The following is a 16,262-nucleotide window of genomic DNA, read 5'->3' as shown; positions in this document are numbered from 1 at the left end:
TGAGTTATTCTCAAATCGTATTTCCTAACAGTTTTAGAGTGGATCGCAACAGATGCCTCACCTCACCTGTTATGAGTAGCTGCCCTCTTATGGGGTAAACTTTTTTCCGAGTTTTGAGGGGACCTTATTTCGCTCTTTATCCAAATCATGACTTTCAACAGATGCCCAGTACACCCGGGTGCTCGCACTGGACGTGTTCACAGTTCATCCCTGCGCAGCCTGGCTTCCTGGATTCACAGAACTCCTAGTCCAGGATGCCGCCCAGAGAGAGAAATGGCTGCAGCAGAAACTGAACTCATGACTGAGCCTGTGACCTTTCTGATCCAGTTATTTCCCTTTTTCTGGTCACAGGGAACACCCTTCCAAGTGAAAGTGTTGGCCAGAAACCTCCCGAATTTGGGGGCGGGGCTGGGGGCATCCTTTGGGTTCAGGCTTGAGTTCTACCTTCTCTGAGTTTTCCAGCCTCCAGAGCTTCCTGATCTAAACCAGGCCCACTAAAATATATGAGATATGCTGACCTAGCCTCGCCAGTCCTGCATCCTTCAGACAGTGCCGATTCACGGGACGGAGGTAGTGAGAAGCCAAGTCAAGGAAATAGAATCTGCTGTGTCATCTTCTCCTCCCTCAGTTGCCAACCTAGGACATGACATGCCCAATTAACTGTCTTCTGGTGTCACACAAATCACCTCTCATCGTCCTAACCAATGGAATTTTCCTGCTTCCCATAGAAATCATCCTGTTCTCTAATCCAGTTCACAACCCTGAATCTACTATTGTCCTATAATCTGTCATTATTCTCCCTTGTGCTTCCTAACAGTGATAGTAATGATAATAGAGGTAATACATAGTGCTTACTGTGTACCAAACATTGGTCTAGCCCTTTATATGCGTTAACTCATCAACCCTCACAACAACCCCCTGAAGCAGTTGCTACTATTATTCCCATTTTACAGATGAGGAAACTAAAACACAGAGAGACTAAATAACTTGTCCAAGGTCACACAGCTAACAAATGACAAAAATAGGAAAATGAACCTGAGCATTTCTGGGTCTGAATTCCATATACTTAATAACTACATGTGTATGACACCATTTCTCATCATACATTATTTCTTCTCCTGTAAAACTATTTAAAAGGTAAAACATTGTTCCTTAACTATCTCTAACAATTTCACACTTCCACTCCCTCCATTTTGGGGGATATCTATTCTTCTGAAATTTCTCGTTACTGTCCCAAATATTTCACGATCGGGGCATTATTCAAATAAAACATCAAAATGTTTTGCTTCCAAATGTGAACTTCCATTACCACACTTTTTACTTAATTTCCACCCCTTCTCTCCATCCTGATGTGTTTCTTGAAAGCAGAGTTGCGAAGTGGCTATTCCTGCCTCCTGGGCTGCCACTTTCAGCACTTCATTCATCTTTGAGATTCTTACTTTCCTAAAAGGCAGTGATAGTGGGATGACTACCCAGCACCCAGTGGTAAAGAAATTTGAATTTAAATCTCTAAAGTATTCTTAAGTACCAAAATATTCTTAGAATTCTAAATCTTTCTTTAGGAATTTGTTTAATCCCGCCCCCTTAATATTTTAGAGAGTATGTTAGGACACCGTAGCGGGAGATGCAAGCAATTGCATCCGATTAAAAAGTAGTAGGATTTCTTTCCTTTTAGATTTCAAGTTTAAAGCTTTTGCACCTTTTGTCTAGTCTTCCCATAGGCTTTGAGGTTTATTCCTCTTTAACTAGGAGAGAGATTTTGAATGTTTTGGCTTATTACAGGTAAATGTATTGAAAGAAAATGGAAACATCATTTGATACATCCTTGTTAATTTGTGTGTGTGTATGAGGAAGATTAGCCCTGCTCTAACATAATGTTTCCAATCCTCCTCATTTTGCTTGAGGAAGATTGTCATTGAGCTAACATCTGTGGCTTGACAGTGGTGTTAGGTCCGCGCCTGGGATCTGAACCTGCGAACCTCAGGCTGCCAAAGCAGAGCATGCAAACTTCACTACATCACCAGGGCAGCTCCATACTTCCTGGTTAATTTTTAAAATAAAATCAGTCATTCAAATCATCGCTTTCCCAGCCTTTCTAAATACCAAGACATTAAAATTTGCGTCAATTAAATATTGGATAATATTTCTAATTATTTTGGATCACATTTATGACAAAATAATTATACTTGTAAATTTGTTTTTATAGACTTTATAGTGCTTCTGGGTTCTTGGCACGATGAATTTAGGCGCATTTCACAGAACTTAGTGAAAGGTTATGGTGGTGGATGTTTATGGTTGTTACTTGATTGTTGTGACGAATTGCTTGTCTTCCCATATCCATTTGCCAAGCCACTGGCCAGAAAAGCCACCTGTTATTTTACCCACTTGTCTTTTGGCATATGAAATCCTCCCAGTGACCCATTTGAGTATGTGATTTGCAAAGGGGCAATTACCAGTCAGAGTAGACTAGGGGCTGTGTGGCCATGATGCAGCTAACCTGTGGGATGTTTGCCTAACATACGTGTGTGAGGTGGAAGTGGGGGCCTGGATGTGGGGTAAGGCTCTGTACAAAGTCACATCAAAACTATACTTGGTAGTCAGGGAGGCCATTTCTCAACCAGTGCCTTTCGAGGGTCAAAGGAAGAGAGACAATTGAAGGATTTGTGAATGATTTATAGCATTAAAAATGCTTTCTAAATGGGCTGTATGTTTTATTACGGAAGCAAAGGAATAGGGCATTTCAGAACATCTAGCAAATAGGTAGCAAAATTCCCATATAGAATTGGCGTTCCCATTAGGGAAAACAACAGATATTAATAGCATCATCCCAGTTGCTCAATTCCTCAATTACTTGCAATAATTAGAGATGGGGCCAGTTTAAATTAAATAAAGGATTGAATTACAGAATACTTTCTTTTAAGTAAAAGATGTATTCCTTACATCCTGGCCTGGTGGGTGTCCTGCTTTCATGAATGAAGAGCAGTGTCTACGTTGACATGCCAGAGCCCCAACTATAAAGACCCTTCGCGATACAGTTTATAAATTATTTTGAGTATTTCTCAAGAATTGCTCTGTGTATTATGGATTTAGCTTAACAAATCTGTCCTATAGCTTTTCTATAGCACAGCCTTTGAACTGACCACCAGAAATTGGGCTCTCAAATTAGTCCAGCCCAAATATATGATATTTTGGTGTGTTTAAAATTAAAGAAATTATAAAGCAAAATGCATGATAAGTATGCCAAGATTAATCCTTAAAGTCACATTGCTCTTCTTTTGAAGAATTTGTCTTCTGTAACATCTGATGGGTTAGAATAAACTTGCCAGATGTTCACTAGCCCTGAAAATAAATTCACAACACCAAGGCCAACCCAAAACCCAGATGGTTGGCTAAAGAATCCACTGTTTAGAAACACTACAGGCCATACACATCGGATCGATTCTTTCTCAGCTTCACTAGTTGCCTCCAGTGTAATTAAAACCCCTTTACAGTTGACTTCCTAACATAATCAACCACACGTTGCCAGACTGTGAGGCTGCTTCAGGATGAAGTTAGAGGGAGGCAAAGTCAGGTGAGCGTCAGGAAGTACCAGCAGATGTGGGTGAGCCCCTGAAAAATGAGTAATTCCCCTCACGTGTCACATTTCTCATCTCTTTTGCAACAGGGCTGTATTAAAGGAAAGTGGAGGGGTGTTTTAGTGGCTTCAGCTGTCATCTGTGTATATACCTAAGTTTACATGTTGTAACCTGATATGTATTTGTGTCTGTGAATTACGCTTGAAAGATAACTAACGATGTCCACTTCTGCTGACATTAACCAATGGGAAACTTTGTAAAGGATTTCAGACCTTTCTCTGGGCTCAGTTTTATCTTTGTAGAATCTAGTACAAGGCATTTTCTTTCCATCTTTTGTGTCTTAGGATCCTCCTTGCTCGTGAGAGAAAAAGGAAGTCGGTAGGGTAGATATTTTTCCTCCTTTCAGACCAAAAGACAGGTTTGGAGTTTTTTTTAATCCTCAAATATTTTCTTTAAACGTATTTTTAAAATCCAAACTCATGGCTGGTGATATCTTTGCTCCTATGGAAACCATCCTTTTCTTTCCTCAGTTTCATCCTGTTCCTTCATGTTCTGTGGAATCGCTGTGTTATCAATCCCAGCTCATAATTATTTGTCTCCCATTTAGCCACAAGCTGTAAATTTGCTAAGTGAAAAGGCGTGCTCTGACAGTTAATCTTGCTGTATGTCCAAAGGCTGAGCTTGCTGCACTGGATAATTTCCCTGGGGGATTGTTCTCTAGCATGTGGGGCCATTTGTTGAGCTGTCTGATGTGGAAGAAGAGAAAATAAAAGGACCTGGCAGAGAGAAACAGGATCATACAGTGCCTTTCAGAGCAAAAAGGGAATATCAAAGGACAAGTTCAAGTCCACTCTAGTTCAGCAAGCATGTTTCTGGGGTCTAGGGAATCTGGCATATTTCCTGATTAGTGTTTTTAGAGAAGTCACTGAGAGAGAGCCCCAAATCAGGGGATTATGGCAAATTTAGTAATGCCCGTGGTCTGTGCTCAGAAATTACCACCAACCCAGAACACTTCTGTCTGTTTCTGAGACTGACAAGTTGTTCAAAGGGCTACAAAAAAATGTTTGGAAGCAGAAGAAAAAATATATGTTGATATTGACTCCAAAAATCCAAAAAGGCATCTACAAAAATCAAGATTATTAAATGTTTAATTGAATGTCTACAAAATATTTAATATCAACTTCATTAAGGATTCAATTTAGCCTTCTTAAAAATTACATGTGAAAACAAATTGGGGATTCAATTTTCTCGCATTCCAAGATTTTGAGTATGCAAATCATAAATTAAAGAAATTGGATGTAGCCAATAATTTGAAATGTGAAATTATAAAAATATTTCCCCTTTTTTTACCTGACAATGTATATTTTAGGTGGGATGTGAGGGCATCTTAATGTTCTTTATATGACCTGTGGTAGGACTTAAAAAGAGAGCCCAGGGCCCAAGAAGGGTCTGGAACAGCCCTGCGCCTGTCTGCTCTTCTCCACATCTGTGTGTAGTCCTGGAGATGCAGATCAACAAAGACTCAAAGGAGGACCAGAAGGCAAGACAGGGGAGATGCTCCAGTTTGTTCTTGCTGTGTGCTCCCATAGTTGAGGTGAAGTGACAAAAGCAGGTCTGATCATGAGGAAACTCACAAGGCACCTGTCCATTGTTGGAAAGATCACAAGATGGTGTCAGGTTCTGTTGAAGAAGGATTGTTCATATTAAGTGGGGAAGCAAAGCTGTCCAGTGGGGGCTTGTTGGTGAAACTCCAGCGTCCCCTTCTCTGAGCTTTGTTCTCTCCCACCTGATGACGGGCCCCTCATATGCTCTTCTTTTGTAGTCAACATTTCTCAACTTGACAGATATTTCCACTTTTAGAACAGAAAACTTGAAGCGGTAGGGGCAGGAAAGAAGATGGATTATCTGAATTCCATGTCTAATGATCTTAGTCTTTACTTCAGTGGCCTAGCTTCTTCAGGCTTTATTTTATTCACCACATATGGGGCAGTGAATGTCGACTCCCTCCAAAAGACATGAGAAATGTCACTGCCTTATAACCCCATCCCCAACAATAACCACTCATAACAGTTTGATATGATTCTTGCAGAATTTTTCTCTTTGCATATACTAAAGGTATTGTTAATTTATTTTCTTTTACAAGATGAGACAACAAATAAGGTTTTAAATTTTTTTTTACTTAACAATGTATCTTAGACATCTTCGCATGCAATACATGTGTACTTACCTCATTCATTTCAATGACCACATGGTATTCCACTGCGTGGCTGGGCCATAATTGGTTTAACTGCCCTCTATGGCTGGGCATTTGGGTTGGCCATTCAACTTTGATCTTTCAGGGGAATCTATCACATGCCTAAATAAACCATTATATATTAGCTAGAAATATGCACCCTTGACCCCCTTTGTTAGCTTATTCCTTCCCAGGAGCAGAAAGAACCAAATCTTTCCCTATAATGATGTTTACTGTTAAATGTAAAACCTCTCTGTGATTCGTCCTTTATTTATCTCTGTCTTTTGCTTTTGCCTTTTCCTCTTCTGCAGTCATCTACAGCCAGGGACAAGGAGGAACAGGCTCTACCGGTAGGAAGCAGTGGCCCTGTCTGTACCTGTTCATGTGCCTGTGGAGGGTGTGGGGGCAGGGGCGGGAGGACGAGGGGCTCGTATGCTCAACAAATCACTGTCTCCCTTGGAATACTTAAATGGCTTAATTTGCCAGTGTGTCTGTATCCTCTCTCCTACAATCAGTGTCAACTGAATTCTGATATCCACTAAAAAATTATTTCTGGGACTACGTTTCAAAAAGTTTGAGCTCTGTCTTTCATTCGGCATGAGCTTTTATAGGAGTTGAAAGAGTAAGGTATTTCCAAACTGCATTCCAAGGGACGTTGAGCTGAGATTTGGGGGGACAGTGTGGGATCTAATGCTTGACATATGTTTTCTTTGTGTATCGGCATGCACCTCATTTTTGGTTGGAAATTTCTTTTGGTTCCCTCAAAAGAAATGCTGCATGAGACCTATATATTCAATATATACATGATACCCAAATGAATGCTTTAAGTTTTTCTATAGATAGAATCCTTTGTGAATGAAGATCTCTACAGCAGAGTTCTCCCAGTTTCGCAGAATAAGGACCATAGTAACAGTGGTTATGACAAATTATTAACAGCACATTGTCCACTTCCTATCCAATTAACACATCACTTTTGAGTTGTGCAGCATGGCAAGGAAATGACCTTCAGAGTTTTTGTGTTCAGCCATCAAAGAGTGATTACATTTCAACTCTATTCAAGTCTCTTAACCTTGCCCCAAAATACTTTGAACCTTAATCATCTGAATCAGATAACACAAGGCATTAAATAAAGTTACAGATTTTTAAGGCTGAAAGGACTAGTAATGAAGATATATATCACCCCATCCTTCCTTCTGTAGTGCTGAGAGCAAAGACTCGTGACATTCATTGAGAGCCCATAGGATATGCCAGATCTGGCACTGGGCTAACGATACAGACCCAGTCTCTTGCTCGTGACCTGGCTCACCATTGAGATACCAGTCATCATCTGTGATTCGTCTCCAAACCCTATGGAGTTGAGAATATGATTTCTAATAGAATATCAATTATAATAAAATCATACAGATTTCTCCATGTTTCTCACAGTGACACTTTAGCCATACTTCAAGATTACCATGGGTTTCATGTTTGTCTCCAAATATGCAGACCGTAATTGTTAATAAGGTCTAGGGCTAGGATGTAGCACTTTCCAAATGTGTTTGATTGTCTCTTATGAGACTTTTCTTGGGAAGCTCCCTTGTGGGTCTTGAGTGTGATGAAATATTTTGGAAAACACTGTAATGTAGAGGGTTGGAAGGCTTAGTGGGAAATAGTGTTTTTATTTTTACCTGATCCCAGAAAAATTTCATGTGGAGATTTTGGATCAAAAGTTCCATGAGAAATTAGTTCCCTCACATTACATTACCCTCTTAAATCTGCCTGTCTATAAAGCTTGGCTACTCTGCAAGCATCTTCCCCTGTGATAACCAGCACAAAATCAGCCAAAGGGGAAGAAAACAGTTCCTAGTCAGGATAAAAACCTATCAAAATCCAGAGGTTTTTTTTGGACTGTTTGCTTTTGAAAATAAAAGAAAAAGAGTTTGTTGGTAGCTTCATCTCTAGAAGTTCATTCTTCCTCTCTTTCCTATCAGTTTCATTTATTTGGCCAAAGGATCACACAGTAGGAATCTGTGCAGAAGGAGCCTCCCTTTGAAGTCAGGGAGTTTCTCTGTGGATTCATAGTAGGAGGTTGTCTCTCCTCAGATCTCAGTTAACACAGACTGTAGGGCTTTGTGGCTTAGAGCTGTGGTCCCCATGGTAGAGATGAGGTACCCCAGGAGATGTGCAAGATGTTCTTTTGGGGAGCAAGGAGAAAACATTAGCACCTCTATCATTTACTTCCTATACTGTTCTTCCTAATTTCTAGTTTTGCAAATGTTTTATAATATATATGCTTATATTTTAGTATATGCGTAGATATAGATACAGATGCATAGATACAGATATAGAGCTATAGATACAGATGGATACATATATGCAAACTCAAAAATTTTGCATATAGGGTGCACAGTCCAAACGTTTTAAGAGACCACCCAGTGATTCAGATAACAATTTTTGAGAGAAGCAAACCTGAGATCCGTTCCTCTAGCCTCCATTTTTTGTCTGTGTGACTAGACACCTCATTTCATTTCTCTGAGACAGTTTCCTCATCTGTCTAAGGGGAATAATAACAGTATCTTGTTCATAAGGTTCATTTTGAGAATGAGATAAACTAATGGAGGTGAAGCCTATAGCACATTGACTAGCATTTACTAAGCTCTAAAAAAATGGTAGCAATTAATTCATTTAGTAGCAAAGGATGTAAGAAAGCCATTCCTTTGGGAGATTTGAATGTACTTTGAAAACCTTTGGTTCAGTAGTGTGTGATCATGTGACAGAAATGAATGACCACCAGACTACAGGAGGGTTTATCTATAAAGCACTTTCCTTGCATTCCTGAGGGCTAACAGCGTCTTTATCTGGTTTCTCTGCTCAGGCTAAGCCCCGTCTGCAGAGAGGTGGAAGTTCTGCCTCCCTCCACAACAGTCTCATGAGGAATAGCATCTTCCAGCTCATGATACACACCCTTGACCCACTCGCTGAAGGTAAGCATCAGACTTTAGTTTGGAAGCTCATTTGGGGGGAAAGAGAATGTAAAAAGACTTCTCTTCGTAAAACATGTTTATGCTTCCATCACACAAGCCTGCCAGTGTCCTTGTGTTTAGCATCTGCCAGAGGAAGCCCTGGCCCTTTGGCTCGCTTTATCTGCAATAGCTCAGTTCACGATCAGAGATTTTTGTACCATGGGTAAGAGCTGAGGTCCTTTTGCTAATTCGGTCTTTTGATGCCTCCATCAGTTCAGTTTGTTATGAGGCAGAGAAGACGAAAAACTCTCCCTTCCAGCTAGAATGACAATTCTCTTTCATCACCTATCGTAAGTTTCAAAATGAAGTTGTATGTGAAAATAAATTGTGCATCTTTAAAAAGAAAAAGAAAGAGGAGAAAAGAACGCCATGACTTAGGAGAGCCATGAGTAGTTCTGGGAGTGATGTTCTCTGCTGACCATTGGTACGGTACCGGTTCTTCGGCAATTGGAGGATGGGCGGTGAGCCTCTTCGCATCCGAAGAGCGCGCTCTCTCTGAGATAACTGCTTAGGATCGGTCACTGGAGACTGAAAAGGCCTGGTTCGCCTCCTCGGGTAATCATAGGAACCATCACAAATGACCCAGTATTGTGTTCCTCCAGTTGTACTCATTCACAATGGAGCCAGATACATCCTGTTTCTTAAACTGCATAAGTATCCTAAAAAATTAATTTTTAGAGTAAGTAGATATCTGATGTGTCAAATAAATGTCAGAGTTAGGCCACTAGCAAGGGGTTCAAATATAACCAAGTCTGTTCTCCCTTCATCCCTGGACCGTATAATTGAGCCTGATGTTACACAGGGGCTAATAGCCTGGAGAACAGGTCTCTGCCACTGATCAAGTACGTGGAAGGAGATTGTCAAATCACATCACGTAAATCAGAGCTCTTACCCAGTATAAAGGTTTGCTACATAATTTCAAGGGTTCAGGCCATCAAGAGATTCAGATGAAGTAAAAAAAACTCTGGCACGTCAATAGCAACTCCTCGGGTCTATCTTCCCTCACTGGACACACACCTTTCACCCAGAATAATAAGCGTGGATCACCAGTCACCTCTCACTGTGGAGCATTTCACTTGTGAGACATCTCAGTCTTATTCCCCACAGAGCTGTATGGCTGACATGATATTTTCCAAGGAGCTCTTCACAGATCCTTGGTTCTGTTAACCAGGGGTAATTCTTGGCCAGGAGTGTCCTAAATATCATTACTCTATTGACCCAGAGGTCCACTTGACAAGGAAGTTAGACCTAGTCCCTAGGCTTCTTTTCCTTCCCCTGGGGGACACCCCCAGAGAAGGGAGGGAAGGGATGGCAGGCCAACTTCCTCCCAGCCACTAACGCGTTGTGACTTTGGGCAAGTGAGAATCTCACTCGTCCTCGGTTTCTTCATCTGTAGTAATAGTTTGTCTAGCACATTATAATTGACAAAACATTTTCACACCTGTGAATTCACACTTCCTAATAACACTTCATAGCTAACATTTTTGTTCTAATTTCATAAAATACTGTCTCACCGAAATAGATCTCACATTTATCTTCTTCTCTCTCTGCCAGCTCTTTATTGCAAGCCATCTTCATTGCTTGTTAGCTGGTCTTCCACTTCCTCCATTGCCTGGCCTCCTTTGGGTATTTTCCACACAGCAGCTCAAGTAATCATCTTAAAAAGTAAATCAAATTATGTCACTCCTACTTATAACCTGCAGTGGCTTCCCATGGCTCTTAGGAACATTGTGAAATACTTACCATCGTCCACATGATCTCCCTCTCTCCAAACTCAATTTGACTCACTTGGCTTTAGCCAGACAGAGGCCTTTCTGACCTCAAACAGGTACTTCTTTCCTGCCTCAGGGTCTTTGCATAGGCTATTCCCTCCCACTCAGAATACTTTTCTTTCCCCCACCCTCTTCCACTCTTCCCCACTTCATTCCTGCCCAGTCTTCAGCACTCCGTCTAAATGATGCTCCCTGACCATCCAGTATAAATCAGGCCCCATCCTCATGTCTCAACACACCCATGACTTTTTCTTTATTGCTCACATTACAATTTGTGTGATTGTTTGTTTATTGCCTGTCTCCCCCAGGATACAGTAAGTGTCTAGAGAGCAGGGACTCTATTTTATTCACTAGTTGTCCCCAAGGTTAGCAGAGGACCTGGCACATAGTGGTTGCTAAGGCTCAGAGATAAAGCACCTTGGCCAGAGTCATGCTTTTGACCTAATATTCACAGGATTTCAAAGCCCTATAAAGCCCCAAGGGTTTAAGATTGTATCTTGGTTATTTTGAGCGACTGTCTTCTCCACCCCATCACCCTGGAGGGCCATGTGAGAGAAGAAAAGAACTATTTTGTCTGCTCCAACTCAATTATGAGCAGGTGACTGAGTATATTTGTTTTTGACAAGGCAGTACTATGTAGTGATTAAGAGGACAGACCCCAGAGCCAGGCTCCAGATCCTAGCTCTACATTTACTAGCTGTGTGACCTTGGACAGTTACTTTACCTCTCTGTACCTTAATTTCCTCATCTTAAAATCAGGATGATATATAATGATATCTACATCATAAGGTTGTTGTAAGGATTAAAGGAGTGAATATACGTAAAGCATTTAACACATTGCTTAGCAGATCATAAGTACCATATTGTTGTTGTTAGTGCTATCTTGGCGATTCTGACTCCTAGCGACCCTGTGTACACCAGGGCAGACTCCTGCCTAGTCTTTTTCCGCCATTCTCTCCCCTTCTGGTGCTATTTCAGACAAGGCTCCACTGCTATTCACAGGATTTTCACTGCCAATTTTTTTGGAAGCGGGTGGCCAGGTCCCTCTTCCTAGTCTATCTTAGTCTGGAAGCTCTACTGAAACCTGTCCACTATGGTGACCCTGTTGGTGTTTGAAATCCCGGTGGTACAGCTTTCAGCATCCCAGCAACAGCAGCTGCCACAGCATGACAACTGATAGATGGGTGGTGTGGTTCCCTGACCAGGAACCTGGCCATAGTGGTGAGAGTCCCAAATCTTAACCGCTAGCCAGGGCTGGCTAAGTACCATATACGGGTATGGAATTATTGTTTCATTACTTTGAGAAATAATGCAACATAGGATTTTTTAAAATTCAGAATGTTCAAAAAGCTATAGTGAAAAAAATGTCTTCCTCCTCCACCAACCTCCCAATTTTCTCCCATTTTCTCCCAATTTTCCCCAGTCTCCCACTTCTCCCAGAGGAAATCACAGCTGCCAATTTCTTGGGGTTCATTCCAGAGATGCTCTATGCATATACAACTTTGTGTGTGTGTGTGTGTGTGTCCTTGCCCACAAATCTCAGCTATCTAAACCTCTCTGTTTTTTGTTTGGGGAATTCAGTTTCTGGTAGGCCTTGCTTTGGCTTTTCTATTTGGGGCGGGAGGTTACGATTTGTTTCTGTGAGATAAGAGAAAGTGAATCTAGATTGTCTCGGAGTTGGACCATCAGTGATTTTCTGAAACACCCTGCCCCTGTGAGGCCAGGCTGCAGTTCAAGAGCTTGTTCCTGCTGTAGCAAGATGTGCCTTCTGAATCTGTGTGCCTCCTCTCAAGGTGAAAGCGCTCCCTCTCTCTCGAGTCCTCCAGTGGCGTGAATCTGAGAATGCCGAGAGCCGTAATCAGTTCTGGACTTGAGTGATTAGAAAATATGGAAAGCACTTCAATGCTTTAAAATTGCTCCCTAGCACGAGGCCAAGAAAACAGATTGCTCTGGTATTTTTCCCCTGAAATTCACAATTATTTCCTGTTCCAAGAACAGCCAAAAAAATTAACCCACAGCTCTCAGAAATAGTCCTCTCTCTTATAGTTTGCATCTAATCACTTGAATTCACACGTCCTTGTGCCCAGCCGTCACCTTTTGTCAATATAGAGCATGCCAGTTATGTCACCAAGTGGACAGCACGAACGCTGCAGCAGCTTCCCTCTTGCACTAAAGGACGCTTCCTTGATGTTGCTGGTGTCCTCGCTGGGGAGTGCGTTGGTGCCACATGGCATGCAGTCAGTGTTCACAAAGGGAAGTTTTCAACTTCATTTGAAAACATCATCTAGGACAGATGGCCTATGGAAAGACATTTCCCTTTGTCTCATCTGTGCTACTCAGGTGTTTTTGTCTTTCAAAATCCAGTGATTGAGCCCTTGCTAAAAGCCTTAATTGGTGATTGGTTCAGTCTCTGAGCCTGTATCACAGGATCTAGCTTGTTCGTGTTTCAGCTATCTACTGATATGTAACAAAGCACCCAAGAAGTAGTGGCTTGAAACCACTGCCGTATTATCACTGCTCATGATTTCATGGAGAAGGAATTTGGGTAGGGGTCAGCAGGGTGATTTCTTTTCCATGTGGTATCAATGGAGGTCTTTTGGTGTTCTTCAGCTAGTAGATTGGCAGATTAGAAGGTCCCAAAGGGCCTCACTCACACATCTGGCACCTTCGAAGGTACAGCTGGGCCCCTCTGACTCTCCACGTTGTCTCACGGCCTTCCCACCTGGTTGGACTTCTTACATGGTGGCTAAGGTTCCAGGAGCAAAATTTCCCAAGAGGACCCAGCAGAAGCTGCCAGGCTTCCAGTGACCTAGCCTGGGAAGTCCCCGAACATCGCCTCTCCTGGCATTCTCTCAGTCAAGCTGTCACAAAGGCCAGGCCAGACTGAAGGGGAAGAGCAAGGAGACTCCACCTCTCGAAGGGAAGAAACCAAAGAATTTGAAACCACCTTTAATCTGATTCAGGGACACACATCACTGATTGCATCCTCCGTTCATTGTTCACTGGTGTGTCCTGGGCAGACCACCCCATGTGGAAGGGGCAGAGCCGTAACCTGCCTGCCTCAGATGACGATTTAGTCCAAACATGGCTGAGCGAGTGGTACCTTTCCAGGGCCACAAAGTTCTGAACAGGACATTGTTCATGAAAAGAAGGAGTCTGCTTAAGTCTCTTATGGATGGTTGGAATAAAGATTTTGTTTCTATTATAGAAAAGCCCTGGAGAACTAGAATTATCCATTTTTGAGATCACGACATGGCTGTCCAAATTGATCTTTCTGATAAACTCAGCGTCCTATATTGATTTTAACATTTTCCCTAAATAAACAAAGATGCTAGTTATAGCACTTTTGGAGTGAGAAGTAGTGTCTACTATCAATTTGTCTAATATTAATGCCACCAACTAATATTTGCAGAGTGTTGCTGTAGGCCAGACACTGTGTTGAGCACTCTACATAAACCATCTCACTTAATCCTTACCCCAGCCCCACTGCCTCATTCAGAGAGGGACACCGAAGCATGAGAAGCTGTGTCCAGCCTCACCAGGTGACACAGGAAATAAATGGCAGAACCAGAACTTGGACCTATATGTGCCTGATTCAAAGTCTGGGTTTGTAGTTCTTGTGCTACTCTGCCGCCCTGAGTGACCTCGTGTCCAATTCAATGTGCCTTGTTCTCCTGGTGTAGACACCAGCCTAAATACTGGGAGCTCTGACCCATCCCTGGACCAGTCATACATAGAGTCTGTAAGATGTGAATTTCCCATCCATAAGCCTTTGCAGCAGGGCCTGTCTTAGCCTTAGCTCCTCCCATCACATCCCCCACACCCTGAGCTGCAGCCACACTTGTAAGATCCCAGGACACCTTGCTCTCATCACTCAGCTTTCATTCAAGCACATGAAATTACTGTTGACCTACCTGTCCAGGATGATGGGGGTTCTATCTGACACAGAAAAAGAAACCTCATAACAAAACTATGGGAGATCCCAATGACTGGGTGATGACAATGGAGAGCTTGATGTGAGGACAAATCAGGCTGAATGGCATTAGTTGGCCACAGAGCAGTCAGACTCCCTGGATTCAAATCCTGGCTCAGCCTCTTGCTCTGAGACCTGGAATAAGCTTTTCAACTTCACTGGGCCTCAGTTTTTCCACCTGTAAAGTTGGATAATGATAGCACCACCAGCATAAGTTTATGATTACTATTACTCAACCTTTTAGGGCCTTGGTTTCCTTGTCTGTAAAGAAGAATAATGATAGTTCCACTTTCAGAAGCTTATGGTGAGTATTCATACAATAATACCTAAAAAGTATATAATTAGTGCTCAGTGACTGTTGGCAATGATTTTTGAGTTAAAATTGTGTTCAGTGTCATATAGTAGAATCCAACTGCAGTCACTTAATAGTGTTTTTTGAAATACTTTATTTTTAAAGCAGTATTATGTTAACAACAAAATTGAGGGGAGGGTACAGAGATTTCCTGTGTAACGCTTGCCCCCACACTTGCACAGGGGGCCCCATTATTGACATCTCACCAGAATGGCACATTTTTTTTTACCAAGGATGAGCCTACATTGACACATCATAATCACCCAAAGTCCATAGTTTACTCTTGGTGTTATATATTCTATGGGTTTGGAAAAACGTATAACGATATATATTCATGATTGTAATATCACAGAGAGTATTTTCACTGCCCTAAAAATCCTTTGTGCTCCACATGTTCATCTCTCCCCTACAACCCGCCACACCCCTGCAACCAGTGATGTTTTTACTCTCTCCATAGTTTTGCCTTTTCCAGAATGTCATGTCCTTGGAATCCGTATGAAGCCTTTTTGGATGGGCCTTAATAGTTTTTTAGGGGTTTATTTCCCTTCTTTAATCAGAAGCCCGATAGTAACTGTCCAAGGCTGGTAACACAGCCCCACCCTGCCCTAAGGGACCCAGTAGTCTGTTTTTTCATTCTTCCATCTAGAGCATGTCCGTCTCATCTTCATCCTCATAGGATGGCAGCTACTCGCCTTCCCTCCCCCCATCATATCTGCATTCTGGAAAGGAGGAAGGGGGAAGGAAAAGACAGTGCAGCTCTCTTTTTTTATCAGAAAAACCTTGTGTTCCCAGAAGCAGACTTCCATTGACGTCACGTGGGCGAGACTGGGGCTGTGTGACCACCCTGACTTCCGGAAGAGCCAGCACTGGGCACTCTGTCCCCCAGCAGGGAACTCCATGGTAGACCCAGTTAAGGTTAAATGTGTTCCCCATCTTCTTCCCATCCCTAAACCTTCATCCTGTCTCCTCAGATTCCTGATTTACGGAGAAGAGATGTGATGCTCTCCTTCTTCCTCCCTTTTAAAGGGCTCTCTGTTGGTCCATGAGTCCATCTTCTGCACAGTGGCCCTGAATCCTCCCCCAGCAAAGGCATGCCCAGAACTTGTCATCTGAGAATCCTGGTTCCCCTAAAACATACATGAAATCGTGTCCCAACTCTGCTCAAAACCATCTCACTGACAGTGAAAGCCCTAAGGCCCCCTGTGATCTGCCTCTCTGTGTCTCTTCCCTCTTCCCTTCCTTCTTCCCTCCTCCCTGCCCTCCTCTCCTCCTCTATCCCTTTGCCTTACTCCCCTCCTCTCCTCCTCTCTCTCAGCCATTCTGTCATTCCTCTCACATGTCATTCCTTTCGCTCC

The 16,262-nt window shown here is 42.4% G+C and overlaps 1 protein-coding gene across 3 annotated transcripts in view; it reads left to right on the top strand.

The window, feature by feature from the left end:
* SLC24A2 (solute carrier family 24 member 2) overlaps window positions 1–16,262 on the top strand; it is a 245,396-nt gene that overhangs the window by 140,624 nt on the left and 88,510 nt on the right. For 2 of the 3 annotated variants that reach the window (XM_046663746.1, XM_046663744.1), the window contains exons 3-4: window positions 6,120–6,158; window positions 8,663–8,771. In XM_046663746.1, coding sequence (XP_046519702.1) covers window positions 6,120–6,158; window positions 8,663–8,771 — 148 coding nt within the window. The remainder of the gene's footprint in view (window positions 1–6,119; window positions 6,159–8,662; window positions 8,772–16,262) is intronic. The other variant, XM_046663745.1, reaches the window with a different exon arrangement.

Source organism: Equus quagga, chromosome 6 (genome assembly GCF_021613505.1).
Source record: "Equus quagga isolate Etosha38 chromosome 6, UCLA_HA_Equagga_1.0, whole genome shotgun sequence".
NCBI classification, from domain to species: Eukaryota; Metazoa; Chordata; class Mammalia; order Perissodactyla; family Equidae; genus Equus; species Equus quagga.
Note: the sequence above shows the minus strand (reverse complement) of the source record. Positions and strands in the feature narration are given on the sequence as shown.